The sequence below is a fragment of the Miniopterus schreibersii genome, assembly GCF_964146895.1.
Source record: "Miniopterus schreibersii genome assembly, chromosome: 4".
Classification (NCBI taxonomy): Eukaryota; Metazoa; Chordata; class Mammalia; order Chiroptera; family Miniopteridae; genus Miniopterus; species Miniopterus schreibersii.
In genome coordinates, this window is record NC_138105.1 from 27,419,273 (window position 1) to 27,445,396 (window position 26,124).

Genomic DNA, 26,124 nt, shown 5'->3' on the forward strand with positions numbered 1-26,124 from the left:
GAAACACATCCTTTCCTAGTGATGTCAGAGGACCATGGCCCTACCGACACCTTCATTCAGATTTCTGACCTCCAGAAGAGTGAGACAATTTCTGTTATTCTAAGCCAGACTTTGTTATGATGTTCTAGGAAACTAATATGGCTGGCAATTAAATGTTTTAAAACTGTGCAGGTCACAATCTTTGGAATGTAACCTGTTTGCAACCCCTGCTGCACAGGAAGAAGGTGTGGTCACTGTTTATCCTAAATCCACAGAGGGGCAAGCTGAAGGAGGGAGAGCAGTGGGCCCTCCACATGAAAAGGGCCCCAGCCATTCCCAAGGAAGGGGGTTTGGCAGAGGCTTCCTTCACCAGCCTCTCAGCCAGGCTTAGACGAGCCTCCACTGGGAACCTCTAGTCTTGCCTCTTCCCTCCTACTTCAAGCCCCGTATCCTCTGGGAGCCTTGGTGTCTGACTGTATGATGAGAACGGAATTCCTATCACAGACATGTTCAAAGACAGAAAAGATCAGGGTTGCAAAGCATTCTGTGAGAGGTTGTCTTTCTTCCTGGGAATGGAGGCAGCATTGACAGCTTGGGATACCCACTTCAAGCTGGGAGCTCCTGGGTTTCCAAGGGAATGGCCTCATCCTCTCTCAAGGCCATGAAGCTGGGAAAGTTCTAGGACAAACTGAACCCTGACACCATTTGTGGCTTCCAGAGAAATGACAATGATAATAAATAAGTGTAAAAAGAGTTAACAACACACCCTTTAAGCCAAGAAAAAAATACATCAGGAGGGACAGTCACAATTTTGTGGACTAAGAGGTGGTGTGAGGGGCTGGGACTTAGGGCCAAGAGGGAATGAGGCTGAGGGGCGAGTGTTCCCTTCCCGGCCCCCCGGCAGATGGGGAGAAAGGTAGTAGGCTGTGTGGAGCAGCTGCTGGAGGCATTCCACCCCCTGCTCCAAGCAGCTGCTCCTCTGCCCTGACCCTGCCCATGCTCTGTGGCTCTGCTTGTGGCCGGCCCCTAGCGGGACAGTGGTGTCTGCTTCAGGGACATGAGCACAGAACGCAGGCGGGACACATCTTTGCACTGTTTGCTGCTCTTGGGGTTGAAGTCACACAGCTGGGCCACTTTCTCCCACTCTGTGCCTGGGGTTTCCTCCTTGGATTCCTTCACGAAAGCCTCCTCAGACGCCCTGTAGGTGGAGATAGGACAGAGGTCTCAGAGCTGTCTGCCTTTCCCCTGAATCAGTGATGCTCTGCCCCCACTGGGCAAGGCTGCTTTGTCCATCCTACTCTGGGGTACTTTGTCCAGAGGTCTCCTCCCCAGCCCTGTGCCCTCTCACCCCCAGGAAAAGTCTTGGCATCAGAAGAAGCCTAGTTTTGTCCTGCCTCAGGACCTCTGCACATGTCACCTGTCCCAGGAATGCTCTTCCCCCAGACCTGCTCCTCATGGCTTTTTTCTTGTCATTCAGGACTGAGTGCAGACCTCACCTCCTCAGAAAGGTCTTCCCTTGCCACCCTAGCTCAAGTTTCCTCCTATCCCTTTTCCACCCCTGCCTCAGCCTAGGCACTCTCTGGTCATTACCTCTCCATCAAAAGTTCCCCACCTGGGGTTCCTGGCACCTAATGGCCCTTGGAGGGAGGAACTTCTGTGGTACCTCAGCCAGTGACTAACGACATAACTGAAGTACTGGGTTCAGCATTGTCTCCATGTTTTGTGGACCCTGTAAGTGTTCTCCAGAAAAGGGTTGTGGTCAAACACTAATAGAAAACTCAGTTAAAGAGGATCTTCAAAGCCAGACTTTCAAAGCCTTTCATGTGCTAATGTGCATCAGTGGAATAGTGATGGAGCCAGAATCCAGCATATCCCCAACATGTTTGATGGCAGAGGTCTTTTTAGCCCAGAATAGCTTATCTGTGGAGCCATAGCATGGCAACCGCTCCATTCATTTAAGTCTTTGCTTTTGTTTGGAGTCAAGTTAGGGTGACAACTGGTAGCTTCTCCATTAGAAGCTCTAGCTGACAGGTCTAGAAGCCACTGATCCGGGAACAATGGAGAGACAAAGTATTGTACATACAATTTAGTGGATGAAACCTAAATGTAGGTGTTATTAAGAGAAAGACAACAAATGATTCTTAGGTAGGAGGGCCGGATCTGTGTCCTGTTTGGCTATCAATGATCCCCAGAAAGCCGCTTTCTCCTTGGAAGCCCCCTCTAACATCTCAAACATGACCAGGCACTGGCAGATGGTTGGGAGTTCTACAGTTGGTCCACAGGCTGCGCCACAGATGATCTGGCCTGTGATCCGGTAACCTGGCCCCTCCATACTGATCTTGCTTACGAGCTGTGTGCTCATTACCTAACCTCTAAAGTGAGGATCAGAGCCTCCACCTTGGTGATCTGAGTGGCCTGAGAATCTAAGGAGATCGTAGGCGTGTGCAAGTTTGGGAAGATGTTTACTGCTGTGCAGAGTTGGATATCCGGGGGGCTGAAGAAAGCTTTCCTAGGAGCTACCCTTCTGGGTCAAGAGGCTCCCGCTAACCTTGCAGCCCTAAGTGCGGTGGGTGGTCTTGCAGCATGGGCATCGCCACGGAGCTTGTTGGAAATGCATAATCATGGCTCAACTCAGTCCTACTGTATCAAAAACCTCATTTTAACTAGATCCTCTGGTGATTTTCACAGGCACATGGATGTCTGAGAAGTGCCGGTCTGCACTCTCCCTCTTCAGGACTCCCTTGTGTGCTCCTTGGACCATTTTCTGGGCTGAAACAGGAGCACTAACCAGCCCCAGCACCAATGTCCCTCTGCCATCCCCACTATTCTGCTTGAAATCTCCTGTGGCTCCCCGCTGCCTTCAGGATCAAGTCCCAGCTTCTTGGCATGGCACATCAGGCATTTTTGCAGCTAGCCCCAAGCTGACCTTCTCCAGCCATCCCTGCCTCCATGGCCCGCAGCTATGGGCTGCTAAGTATGTCCTATCCCATCACGTTTGCTCCAGCAGCTGCTTCTACCTAGGATGCCCTTCCCCTCTTCTCACCCTCCCCACCCAGTCATTCCTCCTCCCGCTTTATGGTCCAGCTACAAGTCCTGCATCTCAAGCCTGCCCTGGCTCTCACAGCAGAAGGTGGCTTCCAGAGCTTTGTGTATCCTTCCATGCAGATCTTATTACCACACATGCCCAACTGTGAGCAACTTGGGGGTACAGACCATGTGTGTCTTATTCCTGTTTGACCAGAAACTGGCACTGGGTAAGTACCCATGAGGACTGGACCAGGAAAGTGGATGGAAGGTAGGAGTGAAAGGCTGTTACTCTGGGGTGTCCTGGGCTCTGTGAGAGAAGAGTTAGCCAGACAGGAAGCATCAGAGGCTTGCCAAGGGTGTGGCCAGCATGGGGAACAGCCAATACTTGGCCAGCCTCACACACTCATCACTGTATTTTTCCCTTCAGCTTCACAATCCCTAACACAACCCTAGGTGTCGCTGTCAACCAACTGAGGTGACATGAGAGGGAACCTCTGTAGTCTCCGGTCTAGATTAGTCACAGTACCAGCTAGATCTCAAACCAGGAACACATGTGAGGGCGCTGTGGCAGTCAGGGCCCGGGTCATGGCCAAATCAGGTAGAAGCTCTAAGGAGGAGCGGTGCACTCGGGGGCAGCAGAAGGGGATTGGTGTGCTCCTAGCTCTCTTCTTTGTACCTCCAGAAGCCGGCACTCAGTGTTTGCTTTGTTCAACAGAAGACCTCTTCGCCCTACCTCCCACCCCCAGGAGGTAGGGTGAAGGAGCTGGGCTCCTTCTTTGGGAAGGAGCTGGGCTGCTTTGCCATTCATCCCTCCCACCCAGGCATGGCCAGTGCATTCTTTTCTCTGCCTGGATTTAGCAAAGCTGCCTCCACACAGAATAGACCTCAATGAGCATTTGCTGGAGTGCTGGAGGTGCTGCACTGATTGGGGATTCACCTCCAGCTCTGGTCATTGCCCACCCCCTCGCCCAGCCGCACTCTTATACCCCACAAGCAGGAGACTCAAGAAACTGTGCCAGCCACACAGGGGCCTCGCCCTCTCCAGCTCCCCCAGACCGAGGAGCAGAGGAGACACACGTACACGTAGCCGATGATATCAGCATCTGGCTGCTGGTAGAATGCTTTGTCAGCGATCCTTAAGGGAAAGGGGTTAGGTGGGGGAAGACGAGATGGCAAGACAGACAGACAGGCAGAGGGTTAAAGAGAAAGAGAGACAGTGTTAGTACCTCCAGGTCGAGAGGTGTTAGGAAGCACAGCTCTGGAAGGCTCAGCAACTATCCACAGTCCAGAGAGGAGAGCGGGGTCTTCCACCCACCCACCACAGTGCCTTTTCTAAAACTCAGCCCTGACCATGATACTCCTCCTGTTCACAAACCTTCAGTGGCTCCCCACCACCCACGTCTGCCCAACACAGGTGACCTTGCTCCCACCACTCCCTGCCTCCCTGCTGCCCCAGACACAATGTTCTTGCTTTCTTATCACTCTGTCCCCCAGTCTAGATTTCCCTCCCCCACCCCTGCCCTCTTTTTCCTGATGAACTCCTAATCATCCTCCAAAGCCCAGTTGCCCAGACACAAAGATGCTTCCTCCCACAGCATCCCTTGCTTCCTCCTGCAGAGGCCCTGCTGTTGAGTTCAGCTGGACATGTATTTCTCTCTGAGCTCTTAGGATACATCTTGGGTCCTTCTCATCTATCTTCCCAGTGCCCAGCCCAGAGCCTGGCATGCAGCAGCTTCCTGAACACAAGTGTGAAAGTTTCCCAGAGCAGGCTTTTCCCTTCCTGGCAGGCCTGGTACTTTGACGGGCACAGCCTCAAAGGCTGGGCTGCTGAGCCACATCTCAGAAATGCTCTGAGACCATTCCCGCAAAGGAATTCTCTGGTGGCATCTGCTGTCTTTGCCTACTCAGCATTCATCCACCTTCTTCCAGAAAGGGCACCCTAATGGTCCTGATGGTCCTTTGCAGGATCAGGCTGCCCCCAATTCAGTCCCTGTGGTTTGGGTAGGACTGACCCCATGTACAACCCAAGAAATGGGACTGTTAACTAAGCTGGGTCCATCAGAGAGGCCCAGTGACTGGCCCAGACCCATGTTTGATCAATGAAGGTCAGGTCAAGGACTTATGCTGAAGCTATTGGGAGCAAGAGGCTATTTTATTTTCATTGAAGTTGCCAAGTAAATAGAGCAGAAGCCTGGAGCTGCTGGTAGCCGCCTTCACCCCCTTCCCAGGGGTATGTGTCCAGGAGTGAAGGCACCATAAAGGAAAGAAGAGCTTAGAGACAGTAAAAGTGGGTGGCAACTGACTTTGTTTCAGCCCCTGAGCCCACTGTGCCTGCCGTCCTACCCCTGCCTTTTCAGTTATACAGGCCACTCATTTCCTTCAGTGCTGTAGCCACTCTGGTCAAAGTGCTACTACCAACAAAACCCTGTACCCAGATTGGCTCTTCACTCCCAGCCAGGCCTGTGCTCTCTGTGACACTAACCATGGCCACAGAGGGCCTAGGCCTAGCTATTGGGCCCCAGCACAGTTAGGCTCACACCCCAGGGACCTGGGGCCTCTTCTGCTGACCGCAGAACTTGCTTCTCTCTGTTGCGGTGAGGAGGGGAGAGCGTAACAGTGTGTCAGCTCTCAGAGTCCAGGGCTCTGAACTCCACAGGCAACTAAGGAAGTAGTCCTGGGCATTTCAGCTTCTCCTTCCTCCGTGTTCTTGCCACCAAATCACCCAATCTCAAGAAACCTTAATACCAAGGTTCCCTACTACCATAGCCCCTTCCTGTCCCCCTAACCCCCTCATGTCCCCCTAGCCCCCTCCTGCCTCCATAGTCCCCTCCTGTCCCCCTACCCCCTCATGTCCCCCTAGCCCCCTCCTGCCTCCATAGTCCCCTCCTGTCCCCCTACCCCCTCATGTCCCCCTAGCCCCCTCCTGTCCCCATTGCCCCCTTCTGCCCCCCTAACCCCTCCTGCCACCATAGACCCTTCCTGTCCCCCAGCCCCCTCTTGCCACCATAGCCCCCACATGGCCCCATAGCCCTCACATTCCCAAAGCATCTGTTACCGGTTGTTGATCTTGTTCTTTTCAACTTGTTCACTCTGGCGCTGGTTCCATTCCTCCAGGTCCTTCTTGGCCTTCTCCCGCCACTCCTGTTCTGTCACCTTGGAGGCGGCATCTGCAACCCCAACAGGAGAATAAGTGGCGGCTTTCCAGCAGGGACACGAGGAGCCCAGCTGCCCCAGCTGCTCTCCCCTCCTCCCCCCGCACCCATCCTCACACACTTCCCACATTCCGGGGGGCATATGCCTTGAGGTTTCCCCACCCCGAGCAGCCAACCAGCCTCAGCCCTGCCCTCACCCAGCTCTTGCAGCCGTTTCCTCTGCTCCTCTCTCCATTTGCGGATGCTCTCGGGCTCCTGTGTCAGCCTGTCAGCCTGGGCAATGGCAGCATAGCCTTCCGCTGGGCCGTTAGCCTCCTAGGACACAAACACACAGCCGTGCACCCAGGCCGTCCACCCGCCCCTCGGTCTCTGCTGCCCAAGGGTCAGGAAACCCCCTCACATTCTTTCTTTCTTTTTCTTTTTTATTGAATTTTTTGGGGTGACACTGGTTAACAAAATTCTATAGGTTTCAGGTGCACAATTCTACACACAGCATCTGTGCACTGTATTGTGTGTTCACCACCCCTACTCAAGTCTCCATCCATCACCACTTATTTATCCCCCCTTTTTTTGTGGAAAAGCAAGAATTTATTGACCGCAGCAAAAACACATGTAGGACAATGAAACAAAGAAAGGCATAGAAGCAACAGGAGAGCCTAGGCCAGGCTGCTTTGGCTCGCTGGGAAGTCAGGGAAAAGGGGGCCTTGGAGACAGATTCAAGGGGTTAGCCCGGGACCAGCTGCCACTGCCTATTGCTCCCCTGGTTGCAAGTCCCCTAGGGTCCCTTAGAGTTTAGAAGATACGTTCCTATGGGGGAAGGAGAGGGAAGAGAATGGCATGGGCGAGCTCCCTGAGGGGACACTGCCCACTGTTATTTTATTTATTTTTCGTTTTTTTAAATTGATGTTTAGAGAGAGGAAGGGAGAGGGGGAGAGAGAGAAGGAAAAAACATCGATGTGAGAGAGACACATCAATTGGTTGCCTCCCACATGCGCCCTGACCGGAGCCAAGGACTGAATCCACAACCAAAGTACATGCCCTTGGCCTGAATCAAACCCAGGACCCTTCAGTCTGAGGGCCTACGCTCTAACCACTGAGAAAACTGGTCAGGGCTGGTTTCAAACCATAAAACAACCTCAAACAACCTCATATCTCAAACAATCTCATACCTACTGTCTCCTTTGCACTTGCTGTGCCCTCTGCCAGCAACTCTTCCCTTTGTGTGACCCTGGGCAAATAAGAGTACCCACACCTTAGGGTTGATATAAGAATGAAATAAGTTAGCCCTGGCCAGTGTAGCTCAGTTGGTTGGAGTGTTGTCCTATGCACTGGAAGGTCGAGGGTTAAATTCCTGGTCAGGGCACATACCTAGGTTGTGGGTACAATCTATGTTTCTCTCTCTCCCTTCCTCCCTCTCTAAAATCAATTAAAAAACAAACAAAAAAACCACACAGCCTGGCCAGTGTTGCTCAGTGGTTGAGCATAGGCCCATGCTCCAGGAGGTCACAGTTCAATTTCCGGTCAGGGCATATGGCTCGATCCCCAGCAGGGGGTGTGCAGCAGGCGGCCAATCAGTGTTGACGTGGATGCTCCTATCTCTCTTGCCCCCTCCCTTCCTTTCTTCCTAAAATCAATAAAAACATTTAAAAAAAAAAAAGTACATATGTTTAAAAACACACAAAACCCCTAAAATGTTATTTAAAAAAAGAGAATGTAATAACAAAACATAAAGAACTTCTAACACTTCTTGGCACACAGTGAATCCCTGTGTTCCTATCATTAAAGCCAGTCTCTGTAACTGTTTTATTTACCCAATAATACATACACAGTCCAAAATGACCTCACTTTATATTTACTTGTCCATTGTCTGTCTCCTCCTTTAGAATGTCACTTGATGACAGGGATCTTATCTGTCCTGTTCCTTGCTGTGTCCTCAGCACCTAATACAGTGCCTGGCACACAGTAGATACTCCATAAATATTTGCTGAGTAACCAAGCAGCCCTGAGATAGGCAGGATGGCCACAGCTAGGAATGTGGTAAAGAACTTGGACTCTGCAGCCAGAGTGTCTGGGTTCAAATCCCACTTACTAGAGGGCAGGGCATTTAACCTTGCTGGGCCTCAGTTTCCTCATCTGGAATGGGAATAAGAATAAAACTATCTCTGAGAACAGTTGTGAGGATTTGATACAACAATATTTGTAACACATTTAGAAGAGTGAATGGTAGTTAGTGTTATTATTATTCCCATTTTATAAAGAAAGAAACTGAGGCCAGAAGAAATGGCATGATGTAGTGGCAGGGTCAAGGCCAAAGTCTAGGCCTCTGCCTCTTAGACCGGGGCTCTGCCCACTTCTCCACCCCTCCTGCCAGAGGCAGGGACTCCAAGAGTTGGGGTTGAGAGCTCAGCCCAGTAAGGATGTGGCTCCCTCTGGTCTAGCCAAGCCTCTTTTTTTTTTTTTAATCCTCACACGAGGATATTTTTCCATTGCTTTTCAGAGTGGAAGGGAGAGAGAGAGAGAAACATCAATGTGAGAGAAACACATAGATTGGTTGCCTTTGCCTACAGAATGCGCCCTGACGGGGGCCGGGGATGGAGCCTGCAACCCAGGTATGTGCCCTTGGCCTAACTGAACCCAGGACCCTTCAGTCCATGGGCCAACACTCTAACCACCGAGCCAAACTGGCCAGGGCTAGCCAAGCCTTTTACGATCCAGCCCCATCTCCCGCCACTCCTGCTCTGGCACTCAACTCGCCCTAGGCATTCCAGTCTGCACACATCCCACCCACTCCTGTGACTGCCTTTGCTTTCAGCCTGAAATTGTCTTCCCAGCTGAAATTCCCTTCTCCAGCTGATGAAATTGTACTCGATCCCACGACCTTCAGTCACAAGCTCTGAGATAGTCCCCAACCCCAAGCAGATTTCGTACCCCTTCCCCTCTGCTCTGTCACAGTGGTGTAAGTCTCCTGCTGGACCACGAACTCCCCAGGGCAGGGCGGGACCTTGTTTGTAGCTTCTAAACCCCCCCCCCATTCTGTCCTTTTATAGCTCTAGTGCTCCTCCCTCAAGCACTCTACAAAACTGTCCTGAAATGCCCGGCCAGGCGTGGCTCAGCGGTTGAGCATCAACCTAGGATCCAGGAGATCACCCTTCGATTCCCAGTCAGGGCACATGCCGGGGCTCGATCCCCAGTCGGGGTGTGCAGGAGGCAGCCGATCAATGACTCTCTCATCACTGATGTTTCTATCTCTCTCTCTCCCTTCCTCTCTCTGAAATCAATAAAAATATATTTTAAAAAAAACACCCCAAAACTGTCATGAATAGACCTAGCCGGTTTGACTCAGTGGTTAGAATGGTTAGAGCTTCGGCCTGTGGACTGAAGGGTCCCAGGTTCGATTCCAGTCAAGGGCATGTACCTCGGTTGCAGGGTTGCAGGCTCAATCCCTGGCCCTGGTTGGGGCAACCAATTGATGTGTCTCTCTCACATTGATGTTCTCCACTCTCCCCTCCCTCCCCCCCCCCCCCCCCCCCCCCGGAAAAGCAATGGAAAAAATATCCTTTGTGGGGATTAAACAAACAAAAACAAAAAACCTGCCATGAATACCGGTGTCATTCACTGTCTTCTCCCCATGTAACTGTGCTCACCACTGTCCTGGGCACAGTGAGTGCTCAGCAAGTGTGACCGTGTGGACGAAGGTCCTGGAGCCAGGTTCAGAGGAGGTGCTTTGTAAGTGTTTGCCCAAGGGGTGCAGGCAGCCAGGGTGAAGGAGCACACGCCAGCCTCCAGCGGTCTGGGGAAAAGGAGGGGCAGGCCCAGGGCCTGTGGTGTAGCCTGGCACTTCTGGTGTGGCCCACCCTTGGGTGGGGCACCCTGGGTGGAGCCCTTAGCCCTCTTTCCAGCACAGCACTCCACTTGAGTTTAGAGTGTCACAGGACATCCCAAGGGGCCTTTCCAGGGCCGGAATCTAGAGAACACAAGTGGATCACTGCTGTTGGGTGAGCCCCGCCCTGTTTACTTGTGAAAACAGCCCTGCCCTGGGGCCAAGCTGCCAAGATCCCTGCCCGATCCTATACAAGTCCCATCTGCAGACTACTGCGGTCTCTTCTGTGACTGTGTCAGTCCCTGTGCTGTATTTTATCTTCTTCGTGGTACCTATCACAATCTGAAATGACAGGTTTATCTAGAGTTCACTGTCTCTCTCTTCCTTCCATGAAAGTGAGCTCCTTGAAAACAGACTGCCCGACTGCGTACAGTATCCAGAACAGGGAGGGCCTGGCTGTAAGGGGAGTTCGAGAACATTTATTGAATAAATTAACACGTTCAGGCTTGGGGACAGGGGTGAACAAGACAGCCCATCAGCCGGGAGCTTGGTAGGGGGAGTCCCTCACAAATAAGGACCATGGTTGGGATGCGCTGTGACACAGGTCAGGGTAAAGAAGGCGAACAAGGAAAGGCATGACCATTCTAGCCTGAGGGCAGAGTAGGAAGGGAGATGGGGGAAGGGCATTTTATACCAAGAGCAGTATATGGGGCAGGTGCCTTTGGAAACTCTGAGTGCAGAGGTGCCACCAGGTACGGGAGAGGTGGGGGTGGGAGAGGTGGGCTAGAAGGATCCTCTGGCAGGAGTCTTGCCCTACTTGCCTTTTAGGATCTACCATCTCCCCAAAGCCTGCCCTACAATGAAGACTCCCAGGTTACAGAGATTTAAAACTGGCAGAGAACTTGCAATTAAACGGTTCTCTTTTATCTTTACCACCACACATGGTGGGTTTTATTACCTTTGCTTTACAGGTAGGGAAAGTCTAGCAGCAAAGTCCAAAGGTCATTCAGCCAGGAAGTGGCAGAGCCAGGATTCAAACTGAATTTCTGGGTGTGAACATAGTGGCCACATAGTAGCCAGGAGGGACCAAAGTCACTTCTGTTTCACATGATTTGTGTGCCTACTTTTTGTCTCCCAGATAAAACTATCTTCCCAGGATTAGAGCCTGTGCCCTCCCTCCCCCTGCTCCATCCCCCATCTCTCTCTCACGCGTCCTGGGCTCGCTCTGGCTAGGCCAGGAATTTATAAGCTTCCTGGGCTGCAGAGTACTTTTCTCCACAGACCCTGTGGGGACTGCAGGGAAGAGCCTCTAATCCCCATTTTACAAATGAGAGATCTGTTCAGAGCAACGACTAGTCGAAGGTTGTCTGGCTGGGAAAAACCAGAAATGAAGCCCAGGCTGTCTGACTCCATCCAGATTCTTCCCCCGAAGCCTGCCCAAGTCTGGGTGGGGGCGTAGCCCTGAAGAGCATTTGGACTCCTGGGTACTTCTCTCAGTACCTGGAGCAGCTGCACATCCAGAGGCACTACTCAGTGTGTGCCAAGCACATTGTGCCCTGAGGTGGCTGAGCCGCGGGCCTCAGGCCCTCCCTGGCTGAGCTGGGCCTGCCTCTGCCACTACTTCCCACGGGCAGTGCTGCCCACTAACATGCTCCGGCTGGCAGCTGTGCCGGCCCCACGCCTTGCACCTGCAGGCACACCAGCCCTGCACCTTTGGCCTCCTCAGGCTCCCCCAGCACTCCTCTCTCTGCAGTGGGCCCCAGGCTCTGGGCAAGCCCTGGACTGAGTGTCCTACCCTCTGTACCTTGGCACATGCTGTCCCCTCAGCCAGGACCACGCACAGCCCCCCTGGGCAGTCCACTTTCAATACCACCTCCCTGTGGCACTCCCTGACTTCAGTGCAGCACCTGGTTCAAGTCTCAGCTCTTCCCAGCTGTGTCGCCAGAGTGAGCTTTAACCCCTATGCATCCGCCTCCTCATCTGTAAAATGGGGACAGCGACAGAACCTGCATCGGAGGGATGTTGGGAGGATTAAATGAGTTGAATCAAGTAAAGCTCTTGGGTAGTGCCTCGCACACGGTAAGAACCACCCTCAGCTCTTCATATTATCGGGTCTCCGAGCCCTTGCAGTCCTGCATGACCATCGCCTCTTCCCAGGTCTCTGTGCTCTGTCACAAGCGAGCTCTCTGAGGACAAACACGCACTGGATTTGCTCCACTGCCTCAGCACAGTGCGTGGCACTCCAGGACCATGAGCTGACTCAATGCAGGAGTGAGTGGCTGCCTGCAGAGGGATGCGGAGGGCGCAGGGACAGCCTGGGACACAGAGTCAGAGGGGCTGGGCTTGAGGTCTCTTCCTGCCACTCACTGGATGTGGGACCTTTGAGAGTCCCTTTCCTGGGCTTCTTGAGCTTCATCACCTGTCAAATGGGAGGGGCAACATCCCACTCAGGATGCGAAGTGGGGACGGTGTGTAACAAACGCCATGCAATCCTGTAACCTGTCGAGGATGCGCACGTGAGCGGGCCAGCAGGCTGTGTGGCTCACTGTTGCCGCGTGGCAGCCCACTATGTGCCGAGCCACACTGAACCAGGACCAGAGGAGCAGTGGTTGTCTGCCTACAACGTCCCGAGAAGCTGTTTGGCCCCACCTCTGCTGGTGAGTGGGGTGGGGGGAGTGGGTTACAACAGGGCTCTCCCCTCCCCTTTTTTAAAATATATCTTTATTGATTTCACAGAGAGGAAGGAGAGGGAGAGAGAGAGATAGAAACATCAGTGATGAGAGAGTCGTCATTGATCGGCTGCCCCCTGCACGCCCCCTGCACGCCCCCTGCTGGAGATGGAGCTGCAACCCAAGCATGTGCCCTGAACAGGAATCGAACTGCGATCCCCTGGATCCTAGGTCGATGCTCAACCACTCAGCCATGCCCAGCCAGGCAGGGCTCCTCTTTAATCACAGGAATGTCCCAGTGAGGAAAGCAGGTCAGCTGCCAGGAGGTTCGCAGCCTGAGAGGACCCACCAGTGGTTGCAGGATGCTCTGATCTCCTCCCATGCTGGAGAGCGAAGGGGTTGGGAATGGCCGAAACCAAAAAGCAGGAGGCACCAATCAGTTTAGCTCCCTGGCACCCCTCTCCTGCAAGACTCCTCTGCTGGACCCCACATGAGCATCTCCGTGGGCCACGTTGGCCGAGCCCACGCTACAATTCCAGAGACAGCCAGGAGGATGAGGCATATCCATCTTTGGGATTTGCCAGCTAAAGCTAAACTAAGCTGAGCTGTTGATTCCTCTAAGTAGCTCAAAGGGGGATGAAGGGGGGGGAAGGGAGACAGTTTGTGCAGGAGGAGGGAGTGCTGCAGGGGCCTCCAACCCGTGCCCCTGGCAGTGCCAAATGGAACTGGAATAGGTATGGGCAGGCTTATCCTTAGGCCTTGTTGGGGATCGTGTTTGTAGCTGGACCCCCTAGTGGCTCACAGGCTGCCACAAAAAAACAACAAAAGTAGCAAGAAAGCTTTGCCCGGAACCCTTGAAAGTGTTGGTTGAGCGTTGTCTCATGCACCAAGAGGTCATGGTTCAATTCCTGTCAGGGCACATGCCTGGGTTTTGGGCTCGATCCCCAGTAGGGGGTGTGCAGGAAGCAGCCTATCAATGGATGTTTCTGCTCTCATCGATGTTTCACTCTCTCTCTCCCTCTCCCTTCCTCTCTCTCTCCAAAATCAATAAAAACATAGTTTTAAAAAAAGAAAAGAAAAATAAAGTGTTGGGCACCTGAGGCTTTCCTCCCCCTGTAGCACAAGCCAGACCCTGCTCTGTGTTCAATTCTAAAGAAAGTCGGCGGGGGGGGGGGGGGGGAGGCTTCCACGGGAGACCTGCCTGGGCAGTCCAGCTACAAGGATGTAGTGCAAAGGGCACCAGAGCAGGGACAGGAGGTCTGGATGGACCTGGCTTCTGAGAGATGGGCCTCATCTGTGAACCCTTCCTGCCTGTAAGGCTTCTAGGATGGCATGGATGTGAAACAATTTACAAAGAAACACACCTGGGGTTATTATGGGGACCAGTGAGCATAAGAGTTCACACTGAGATTGGGGAGGAGTCCTAGGGTTCCTCAGGTCCAACAAACACAAGGTAAGGCCAGAGGGTATGGAGGGAGAAGGCCTCAGATCCTAATCTATAGGAAGGGAAAATTATCCTCCTCATAGTGTTCTAGCTACTTCTGCAGTTCCAAGTGTAGCTCCAGCTCCAGGTCCAGTTTAGGACACATACCACTGGGTCAAGCAAAGTCCTTTCGAGTGTGCCTTGGGCAGGGGCAGCCTGGGTCTCAATGATCTACCAAACTGATCAGAAGGCAATGCTGATTATTTGGGGCTCTCAGATCCATGGAGACACGATGTCCTAAAGCCCTAGAAACTGAATTTTCTAGCTTGCAGATAGTTGAGTAATTTGCCAGAAACAGGAATTGGCCAGTTTCCCTTTGTAAGGTACCAGCCCATTCTCTTATATAAGAAAGTATTGTTTATTTTCCCCAAGGATTCAAGAGGCCAGCTCCTCCACAGGGCGACAGCGCTGGCTACAGGTGCTCAGCAGCTCTCAGAGCCGCAGCTGAGTGGGCAAGGGTCTTTTACCCAGTCCAGTGGGAATTAAGGCTCATCCACTGAAGGCTTCGCTCCACCCAGGCATCTGGGGGGAATGAGGGGGAGGCAAAAAAATAAAAGGGTCGTGGGGGTGAGGACTGTTGCATCTGTGGGGTCCTGGGGATACCATCTGTGGGCCAAATTCTCTAAGTCTAAATAATTTTTTTAAATTAAAGTATAGTTGACTTACAGTATTATATGAGTTTCAGGTGTACAAAATAATTATTCATCAATCTAAGTACTTTTAAAACAACTTATGTACAAATGAGGAGAGGAGGGTTAGGTGGGCCCAGGGAGAGACAGCCTTTAACTAGAAATGTCCTTTCTAGGTGTTTTGGTGTGTGCATGAGTGTGTGGTATAGGACCACTATAAAGGATTTTTAAACAATGAAAGTAAAAGCCCTTCTCTTATCCCTCCCCAACCCCCACATCAAGGTTAACACTGATAATAGTTTGTACACATCCTTTCAGATATTTTGTGCAAACATATTTCTAAAATAAAAAGCAGTACCCTACTGTGCACATTATTCTGCAAGCTGCTTTTCCGTTTAATATACTGCGGGCATCTTTTCATCTCAATACAGAAAGCTCTGACTGCTCTTTTTAGCAACAGCATGGGTTTCCAATTTACCCAGCCAGGCCCCCAGTGTTGGATACTTCGGTGGTTTCCATTTGTCTGCTATTAAACATCATCCTGCAAATAATCTGGGGGTCTCCTTGTCCAGTTATTTCCTTAGGGAAAAATCTGAGAAGTGGAGTCTCTGAGTCAAAGGCCTGCCCAGTTACAGACGGCCACTCAGTTCAGCCTGGGAGGGGCAACGCGTGCAGGTCCCTGTGTTTCCTTCAGTCCATGCCACCGTGGGCCACTTTATCCCTCCCTCTGGAAGCAGGATATCACCATGAGCAGACTGAGGCTACACCCCATCAATCCCTGTCTCTAATGGTTTTTACTTCTCATGTCCTTCTTCTACATGACAAAAAAAATGTCAAAACCTCTGTGTTGAACAGAAGACTGGAAGGAAGCCCTAATCTTACTGATGACGGAGCCACGAATTTGTGAGACCCAGGCTGTCGGTCCCTACTCTGCTAAGGTAGAATCTTGCTTACCTGAAACACATCTCCATTGATTGTGGTCCCCATGTCCTCAGAACCAGCTGGAAAGAGAACAAAGAGACAGCATTACTCACTGCTCAGCTTACAGCAAGCACGGAATCGTCCTACATTAGTGACTGTTCACACCTTCTCACGGCCTTTATCACATTTGATTTTTCACCACAGCCTTGTGATGAAGTTGTTATCAACCCGTTTTATAGATTCTCCCACTGAGGCTCGGAGAAGCTATGTGATTGCCCAAGGTCATCCCGTCGGTAATAGCTCCTCTTCTATCTGAAATTGATTTACCCTCTGCTGCAGCTGGGAACGGCCCAGCTGTCCACCGAGCCTGTGCAGGCAGAGGCACTGCAGTCTCGGGGCGGCGTCTGCAAGGGCTAGGGAGGAGGCACCTTCGAGTCTCTGCTTGTCCCTGCGGTGCCTTGAGCAACTGCTCCACCTGGGAGAGCAGGAACCGCAGCCCCCACCAGGCAGCACCTGCCCTACTTTTCCTCCTTCAGCCCCTCCCAGAAGGATTTCATTTTGCCCTCAACTATGACTCCTCCTGGTCCCTTTCCCTGACATCTGATTAGTCACAAATTCCTGTAGCTTCTGCTGAAACAGTGACCCTCAAAGTTGCCCTCTGCTCTTTGCCCCCTGCCCAGTCCCAGCCCTAGCTCTCACCCTGCTAGTAGCAAACACCTGGAGGGGCCCATCATGTCCTTTCCCTCACCACTGTCTTACCCAGAGCCCTGTAGTAAGAGTCAGAAACTATTTGTTGAATAAATAAATGCATTGAAAAATGAATGAATGGATGACTGGCTTTTGTTCCCTCAAAGGTCTCCCTGACTCCAGCTTCACCCACTCCCAACCACCTTTCAAACCAACGCCAGGGCTCAAAGTTGCCCTCTGCTCTCTGCCCCCTGGCCTGTTCCAGCCCCGCCTCTCACCCATACTGTATGCCCATAAAGCATACAGGTACCTATGTCATTCCTCTGATTTAAAATGTAATAAAAACAAACCAAAAAGAAATCCACTTCCTATGGACCACAGTGGCCTACAGGGCCTGCTCCTGCCTCTGGAACTCAGCAGGTGCTGTTCCCCCTGCCTGGAAGGCCTCCTTACCCATCTCCACATGGGGTGCTCCCTTCAGCCTCTGGTTGCCCTATTAGTGGCCTTCCCTGACCACCCCCGATATTCGCCGCTCAGGCACCTTGCCTCCCTGGCAGTATTTTCTCTCTAGCACTTACCACAGCCTGGTATGTTGGGTGTGTGCTTATCTTTCTTTCCCACTTGAATGGACCCTCCAATAGGGCAGGGAATTTGTTTTGTCCACTGCTGGGGCCCAACTCCTAGTGCCTGGCACATAACAGGGACTCAATCAATATCTGTTGAATGAGGGTACATCAACCCTCGGACCACAGAACTTGAGAATCTTTACAATTGGGCCCTGTCCATTTTTTCCAGCCTCTCTGCCCACTAGTCCCTCCCACAAACCCTATTCTGGTTTCCTCCTTCCCTGAACACACCATCCTGTACCCCATGCCTTTCTTCCTGCTTCCCTCTCTAAAGAACGCTCTCAGCCCGGCCGGGTGTGGCTCCGTGGTTGAGCGTCGACCTAGGATCCAGGCGATAGGGTTCGATTCCCGGTCAGGGCACATGCCCGGGTTGTGGGCTCGATCAGTGACTCTGTCATCATTGATGTTTCTATCTCTCTCTCCCCCTCTCCTTTCCTCCCTCTGAAATCAATAAAGATATATTTTAAAAAAAGAAAAAAAAAAAAGAACGCTCTCAGATCCAGTCATTCACCAAGACCCAGTTCATGAGTCACCACCTCTGGGAAGCCCTCCACTATTACTCCTACTTCCCTGGGTACTGATGGAGGTCTCACTTCTGGGGTATCCCAGAATACTGTACAGCATCCCCCATCCTCTTATGCAATTATTTGTGACCTCTCAAGGGTCATGCACTCCTTTATCAGGCTCTGTATCCTACTCAGCTCCCAAAGGCTCCTGTACAGAATGGGTGAACAGTAAGTGTTGGCTAAATGAAAACTGAATTGCTCTTTGGGGGCTCACTGTTATCTGCAAGGCCTATCTGAGGCCTCTCAGAAACTGAAGTACCTCCTAGCAAAAAGCCACAGGAGGCCACATGAGATGACCACAGGTGGACTAGTATCCCTTTACCAGCCAGACAGAGCTGTGAGCAGACGCTGCTTTCAGCCTGGGGACTGACGGGAGGGACACATAATCCATGGAAATAATCCCCGGTTGATATAAATTATAATCAACTCTGTTTTCAGACTCAAACAGTGATTGATCCTGACCCAAAATGTCAGCCGGCATCCCTACTCATTCAGATAGGGCTTCTCCCGCCTGAGTGGCAGCATCTTTCCCCAGGGCATCTCCTCTACCAGGGCCTTACAGTACCAGAGTCCATTCAGGACAATGCCAGTCTGTGCACTTGGCCTCTCTGGAGTGGAAGTTGCACCACCCTACTCCACCCTGAGCAGTCCCAGGCTCTGGCCCCTCATCCACAGGCTCCAGGCCAACCCTGGCCTTCAGAAAGTCTCTCAGTCCCAGTCTCTCAGTCCTGTGAGTGTTCCTCTGGAGATGAAGTTTCAGCCTCTTTGGGAACCCACACACACCCACACATAGAATTAGGAGTATTTGTTCCCACCATGCTTTCTGATTTGTCTATCGCACATTTATAATCATGTGTCCATAGTCAGAGGCCGGCAGAACACAGTAGCACAGCAGACACTGTCCCAGGCATAGCCTGTGGGTGTTGTTTCACTCAGATCCCTTACCCCTTTTGGAACGGAGCAGACAAGGTCCAGAACATTCCTGGGAGTTTACTGAGGCCCAGCAGGGGAAAAGAGCTTGCCAGGAACTGAGTAGGCAAGTCAGGGGCAGAGCTGGGCTGGGCGCTCAGCAATCTGGGTGTGAAAAAGTAAACCTTCTGGGCCCTACCCAAGGTGATGAATGGAAACAAAGTGTCCATTGCTCGGGCTGGCCACAGATCTAGCCCCAAAGGAGAGACAATGTGGCTCAGGCTCAGGCCTACACCAGACACCTCTTTCCTCAGGGGCACCAGGGACCCAACGTTAGAGCACTCAGCACAGGGGCATCATCTACGAGATGACACTCAAAGGTGCTGACTGGTGGCAGTGGTGGGAGCCAGCATCCGCCCAGCTCCCAGCAGGCCAAAGCACATGTTCCCAGTTCATCTCAGCTTCTGGCACTCTACGCTAGTCGGGGAAGATTACTTGCTCAGAACCATCTAGGCCTAGAAGGGCAGATCAATTCCATCCTGTCTGGCCACCTATTGAGCCACCATCCTACAGTACCTCCTGGATCCCCATACCCCACTCGGGAGAGCAGCTGAGCATTTGCAGCTGTGGTGGGTGTGAGTCCGGGAGACCCTCAGCCGTGTCCCTGGTTCTCTCCCTGCCACCTCAGACATGTGGCCGATCTGTGCCCCACCCTTGCCAGAGAGGAACCTCCTATCCAGGCTGTCAGTCCTGAAGCCCCACTGTCTCGGGAGAGGCCATGACCTGCTCAACTCCCAGAGGCCCCTGACTGTACTCAACCTGACTTTTACCTGCTTCTCCCTCAGATGGATTTGACTTCGGCTCTTTTCAGCAGGGCCTCCCTCAGGCCAAGCCAGGCTGGGGAAGCTGACGGTCTCAAGGAAGAGGTGTGGACAAATGAATACTGGTGCACGAATGTGGACAGGCATTTCCCTGGAATTCCCTGAGATGTGTGAGGGTCTGTGCTGAGCTGCTGCTTCGGAAGACTTCCATGGCTGGTTGGGTAAGAAAAGACTCACTCCCTCCCTCACCCCCACATCCTATCACCTCCCAGGGTGACTGCCGAAGCATTTGAAAGAGCATGGAGCTCAGACTTGGGAAGCCTGGGGCTGGATCAAATACCAGATCTGTCACTCACAGCTATGTGACTTTGGGCAAGATACTCAAGCTCTCTGGGCCTCCAGTTTCTTATATGTTACAAAAGACTTGTTACATTTCTCATAACAAGGGGCTACAGAGATGCTTCTCAAGCACGGGAACTGTCTTAGTCATATCTGTATCCCCTGTGGGCCTGGCATATCGTAGGTGCTCAGTAAATGTTGAATGAATACAAATATGACTATAAGGGGCCTTACTTGTAAACATTTTTTTAAAATATGGAAGCTATCACTTATTCCAACAGGCCCATAAACCCCCACCAAAATGACATTAATAGGAAGCAAGGGCTGTTTTGGATGCACCTATGAAGGTGATATCCACTTTTTTACTCAATATTTTAAAAAATTATTCTTTCGAGCCAGAACCACAGCAGGAGCATTGATAAACATGCTATTATAAGGAGCAGCCCCCAAAACCCTGAGTCTGAAACTAACCACAACAGCCCTGGACCACCTTTGGAAAATGCCAGAGGACAGGAGCACATTTGACCTAAGTCCATTATACCCTGGTGTCTAACTCAGAGTCAGGTGTGTAGAAGACAATGCAGTCAGGTGGAGAGGGCTTAGAGCCCGGCAGAAACAGGTTTAAATCCTTGCTGTGCCACTGACTAGTTGTTTCAACACTGTACTTTTTGAGCCTCGATTTTGCCATCTCTGAAATGGGTCTCACACTGTGTATAAAATGATTACATGTAAGTAAAATGCCTTGCCCCGTGACTGCAGGATGGCAGGTAGTCCCAAGGGAAAGTTTGGGAATTCTTGGAGCACCCAGTGTCCCCTGCCTTCCCAGCTGTAGGAGGAAGCTGGGTCTGAGGAGCAGAGAGGTCTGCTGTACTGCCCACACCTTCGGGGCTTAGCTGGGAGCCCAAGGCAGGCTACCAGGAGCTCTGAAGGCACTCTCAGGGCTGCCCTGTGTTGGATTCCAGAGCCAGGCAGCGGCGGAACTGGCCTGAGGATGAAATGTCACGACGAATTCTTGTCCCGGGAGTACCGGGTCCACAGCCTCAGGTGGGGATCTCCAAGAAGATTCCTCCCCATTTCCCCCAGACCCTCCTCACAGGCACAGCCCCGGGCCCGCTCCCGGCTGGTGGGCAGCAGGCCCTCTGCACGCCCCGCAGGGCTGGGAGGCCCCGTCTGCTCTGACCCTGTAACCCCCTTCCCCCCGCCCCGTGCGAGCCCCGGGGCCCCCCCGGGTCCCAGGCCACCGCGCTGACTCACCCCCACTCGCGGGTCCCGGCTGCGCGAGGGCAGCCTGGCCGCCGGCAGGTGCCCCGAAGCCGTCGTCATTCTCGATGCCCGCGATCTCACTCTCCTGCTGGGCCAGGAAGGCAGCCGCCGGGTCCTCCTCGGCCGCCTCGGGGGCCCCGCTCTCCGACGACGAGAAGAAGCCAAAGTCATCAGCCATTTTCCCCGCGTCCCTGCTGGAGCGTCCGCCCGGCGCTCGGCTCTGCCCGGCGCGTGCCCGGCGCTGCGCCCCGCGGCCGCGACCCTGTGCCCCGCGCGCCCCGGGAGCGAACCTCGGCGGAGACCGGCTCCGAGCGCGCAGGGGGCCCGCACTTCCTCCGCTCCGCCGGGCCGGCTCCCTGTCACTGCGCCGCGGGCGGGAGGAGCCGGGACGGGAATGCGGTGATGTCACCGGCCGGGGGGGGGGGGGGCGGGACCGCCCAGGTCGCCTCCCCGCGGCCACAGGAGGGCGGCAGCGGGACGGCGGCTCCGCGCGCCCCCGCCGCCCGCGCGCCCCCGCCGCCCGCGCGCCCCCGCCGCCCGCGCGCCCCCGCCGCCCGCGCGCCCCCGCCGCCCGCGCGCCCCCGCCGCCCGCGTGCCTGCCCAGGACACCGGGGCACCGCAAAGCTGCGGCCGGGGCCGGGGGCGAGACGGGCTGGACAGCGGCGTCGCAGCCACCGGGCCACGGCGGGTGGGCAGCCGGGGCCTCGGAGCACGGAGACCTTGCTCCCGGTCCATCCTGCAAAGTTTCTTCACCTAAACCGGGCAGACGCTGTGAATCCCATTGTTAGGAGTTTCTTCCTCCACGAGGCTCGGAGAGGGGACACTGAGTCCCACGGCCTCGCTGCATCTTTCCCGCAAGGCCAGAGCCTTTGCCACCAGGCCCCTTGGCTTCAGCGCATTTCTTAGGCATTTCTCTTCATTTGAGGAGCCTTTGCGTTCAGGCTGCCAGAGTTTGTGTGACCTGACGGGACCACAACTTAGAGGCTGGGCCTCTTAAATTACCCTTAGGTATGAACCGGCCGGGGAAAGGCAGACTTCATTTATCAAGGTTTTTGCGACTCTTTCACCCAGTCGCCCTCAGTAAACAGCCTCGTCATGGCCAGCGCTGTGCCAAGCGCCAGTGCAACCAGATGCAGTAAAACCCAGCCTTGGCCATCCGGAGATTACAATCTAGGGGACCAACAGATGGCAAATGGCTAGTCACAGCTGGTTGCAAGGTGCTCTGGCATTAAAACACAGGGTCCTGGGAGACCTGGAGAACCATCATGGGATTTGTGCTTTGGGATTTTCTTTTTTATTTTTTTATTTGAGACTTGAAAGTCAAGGAGGAACTGGAAAGTTAGGCCCAAGCTATGGGTAGTGGTTTCCTTAGTGGGTGGGTACTGGATATCCAGTTGGAGTGAAGAGGCATTTCAGTTTTGCTCAGTAATACTTCGATGTAGGTTTCACTCTTATGATGAGAATATTATTAGCTGCATGAACAAGAGAGAAATTTAAGGCCCTGCTCAACCTGGTCCAAGCACACTGCTCCACCGTCATCTCACCTGTCTTCCTAGTTCCCCCAACAGCAGGCTGGTGTGCTGAAAAGACCTTGAAAGTTTGCTAGTTTAACCAACCAACCATAAATGTCAACTCTAGGTTTTGTGGAGATAGGACTAGTAAACATGCCCATTGTGACCTCCAGGAGGGAGTTCTGATTTGATTCCCAGAGATGTCAGTCAGTGACTTAGGCAACAGGACCCATCATATACCCATGCAAATCCTATGCAGATACTCTTTCTAACTACTTGCTCCTTCCTTCCTGCTCTTTCCTAATTTAGCCTTCAGAAGAATTTAACTCCATGCTTAATTTATACAGGTTACTGGTCCAGATTAATCTGCAACCATGCTTGCTTTTGTACATTGCTTTTACTCTTACTCTTAAGCATTAATATTAAAAATTATTATTAAAGTTATATATATATATATTTAAAGACTTTTTATTGATTTTTAAGAGAGAGAAAAAGGGAGAGGGAGAGAGAGAGAAACATCTATATGAGAGGAAACATCCATCGGCTGCCTCCTGTGCACCCCCTACAGGGGATGGAGCTGGAAATCCTGGCATGTGCCCTGACCAGGAATCCAACTGGCACGATACAACACCCAACTAACTGAACCATACTGGCCAGGGCAGTTATATTTTTAATAGACTTTATTTTTTAGGACAGTTTAGATTTACAGAAAATTGAGGTTATTAAAGCTTTGTTTTGAACTTATATTATATTATATTATATTATATTATATTATATTATATTATATTATATTATATTATATTATGCAACACTTCTTTGTGCTGGAGATTCCCACTGTCTTGACACTTCCCTAAATATATTTGGAGATCTCTAAACACAGTTCTAGTTTTCTAACTCTCCACTTAATTGTGAAACTCAGTAATGGTCAAAAGACATCAATAAATGAAGTTGAGTAAAGACAGGAAACAATCTCACAAAATCTAAATTTCAATTTACGAAATTTCTCAATTTACAAAATGGAGAAAATTTTAAAACATTTTTAATGGAAAATGTCAAGCATACACAGAGTAGAAAGAATACTGCAACCTCACATACCAACCCCTGAACGTCAATATTACCAACATATAGTCAGTCTGGTTTCATCTACACCCTTTATTCCTCCTCATATGTTATATAATTTTACCTGTAAATAATTCACTATGTTACCCTCTTTTTAAAAAATTTAGAGCTATTTAAATTCTTTTAAATATTCCAATTACAGCTGACATACAATATTATGTTAGTTGCAGGTGTACAACAGAGTGATTAGACATTTATATACCTTATAAAGTGATCATCCTGATAAGTCTAGTACCCACCTGCACTATACATAATTGTTACAATATTATTGACTATATTCCCTCTGCTGTACTTTACATCCCCATGACTGTTTTTATAACTGGCAAGTTCTACTTCTTAATCCCTTCACATTTTTCACCCAACCCCCAATGCCCCTTCCATCTGACGATCATCAGTTTGTTCTCTGTATCTGAGTTTGTTTCTGTTTTGTTTGTACATTTAGTTTATTTTTTAGATTTCACATATAAGTGAAACCCTATGATATTTGTCTTTGTCTGACTTACTTTACTTAGAGTAATACCCTCTAGGTCCATCCATGTTGTCACAAATGGCAAGATTTCATTTTTTAAAATGGCTAATATTCCATTGTATGTAGTATGTACCATTTCAGACCAATTGATGTTTAGCCATTCATCCATCTATTAACGGACACTTAGGTTGCTTCCATAGTTTGGCTATTGTAAATAATGCTGCAGTGAACATAGGGGTGTATATATCTTTTTTCGTTATTGCTGTTAATCCTTACCTGAGGATATTTTTTTCCGTTGATTTTTAGAGAGAGTGGAAGGGAGGGAGGGAGAGGAAGAGGGGGAGAGAGAGAAACATCTAAGTGAGAGAGAAACATCCATCTGTTGCCTCGCCTAACCAGGGATCGAACCCAAAACCTAGGTATGTGCCCTGATGGGGAACCGAACCCTCCACCTTTTGGTGTATGGACTCATTTGCTGGCTCCAACCAACTGAGCCACACCAGCCAGGGCTGTATGAGTTCTTTAAAGTTTTGGATGTTAACCCCTTATCAGATGTATCATTGGCGAATATCTTCTCCCATACAGTATGTTGTCTTTTTGTTTCATTGATGGTTTCCTTTGCTTTGCTAAACCTTTTTCATTTGATGTCCCATTTATTTATTTTTTCTTTTGCTTCCCTTGCCCAAAGAGATATATCAAAAAAATATTACTAAGAGAGATGTCTAAGATGCCCACTTTTTCTTCTAGGAGTTTTATGGTTTCGGGTCTTATATTTAACTCTTTAAACCATTTTGAATTTCTTCTTATATATGGTGTAAAACAATGATCCAGTCTCATTCTTTTGCACGTATCTGTCCAGTTTTCCTTTTCCTTATTGAAGAGATTGCCTTTACCCCATTGTTTATTTTTGACTCCTTTGTCGTTGATTAATTGACCATATAGGTGTGGGTTGACTTCTGGGCTCTCTATTCTGTTCCATTGATTTGTGTCTGTTTTTATGCCAGTACCATGCTAGGGTTTTTTTGTGTGTGTGTTTTTTAATCCTTGCCAGAGGATATCTTTTCCATTGCTTTTCAGAGAGAGTGTGGGGTGGGGAGAGAGAGAGAAACATCAATTAGCTGCCTCCTGCTGGTGCCCCATCCAAGGCCAGGGATGGAGCCCACAACCGAGGTAGGTGCCCTTGGCCGGAATCAAACCCAGGACCCTTCAGTACGCGGGCAGACACTTTAATCACTGAGCCTAACCTGCCAGGGCAGTACCATGCTGTTTTGATTACTATCGCCTTGTAGTATAGTTTGATATCAGGTAGTATGATACTTCCCACTTTGTTCTTCTTTCTCAAGATCGTTTTGGCTATTCAGGGTCTTTTGTGGTTCCATATAAATTTTAGGTTTATTTGTTCTAGTTCAGTGCAAAATGCCATTGGTATTTTGATAGGGATCGCATTCAACCTGTAGACTGCTTTGGGTAGTATGGACATTTTAATGATGTTAATTCTTCCTATCCATGGTAACAGTATAGCCTTCCATTTATTTGTATCTTCTTCAGTTTCTTCAATGTTTTATAGTTTTCTAAGTACACATTTTTTACCTCGTTGGTTAAATTTATTCCTAGGTATTTTATTTTTTGTTGTTGTTAATCCTCACCAGAGGATATTTTTTTCATTGATTTCCTGAGAGAGTGTGTGTATGTGGGAGAGAGAGAGAGAGCGAGCACAACATCGAGGTGAGAGAGACACATCCATTGTTTGCCTCCTGCACTTGACCCGACTGGGGCTGAGAATTGAACCTGCAACCCAGGTATGTGCCCTTGACCGGGAATCAAATCTGCGACCCTTTGGTCTCAGACCAATGCTCTGGGACTGCCCCTAAAATCTGGGCCTGAAGCTGAAATACAACTGAAGCCTAGATATTATCTCTAGGGAGGAAAGGTCAGGGGGTCCAAACCACATGATCAGTGATATGCAAGGGGAGGAAAGGTCCCACTCTACAATTGTCCTTTGCAAGGTACCCAGGGATTTCTGTACCTGGCCCATTGTCCTTGCTCTGTTCATGTCTGTCTAGCTGCCTACCACACTTTCAAAATTACCTGGACTCCTTTTGTGAAATCTTTCCTACACAAAGTCAAGAACCCA

The 26,124-nt window shown here is 51.0% G+C and overlaps 1 protein-coding gene across 1 annotated transcript; it reads right to left on the reverse strand.

The window, feature by feature from the left end:
• Positions 1–718: 718 nt before the first annotated feature.
• CLTB (clathrin light chain B) lies at positions 719–21,270 on the reverse strand. Its single transcript, XM_081135085.1, has 5 exons — positions 20,883–21,270; positions 15,714–15,760; positions 6,356–6,473; positions 6,062–6,173; positions 719–1,177 (listed from the first exon to the last, which is right to left on the reverse strand). The coding sequence occupies exons 1-5, from the start codon at positions 21,067–21,069 to the stop codon at positions 1,006–1,008; spliced, it is 636 nt and encodes a 211-aa protein (XP_080991211.1). The 5' UTR covers positions 21,070–21,270; the 3' UTR covers positions 719–1,005.
• Positions 21,271–26,124: the final 4,854 nt, after the last annotated feature.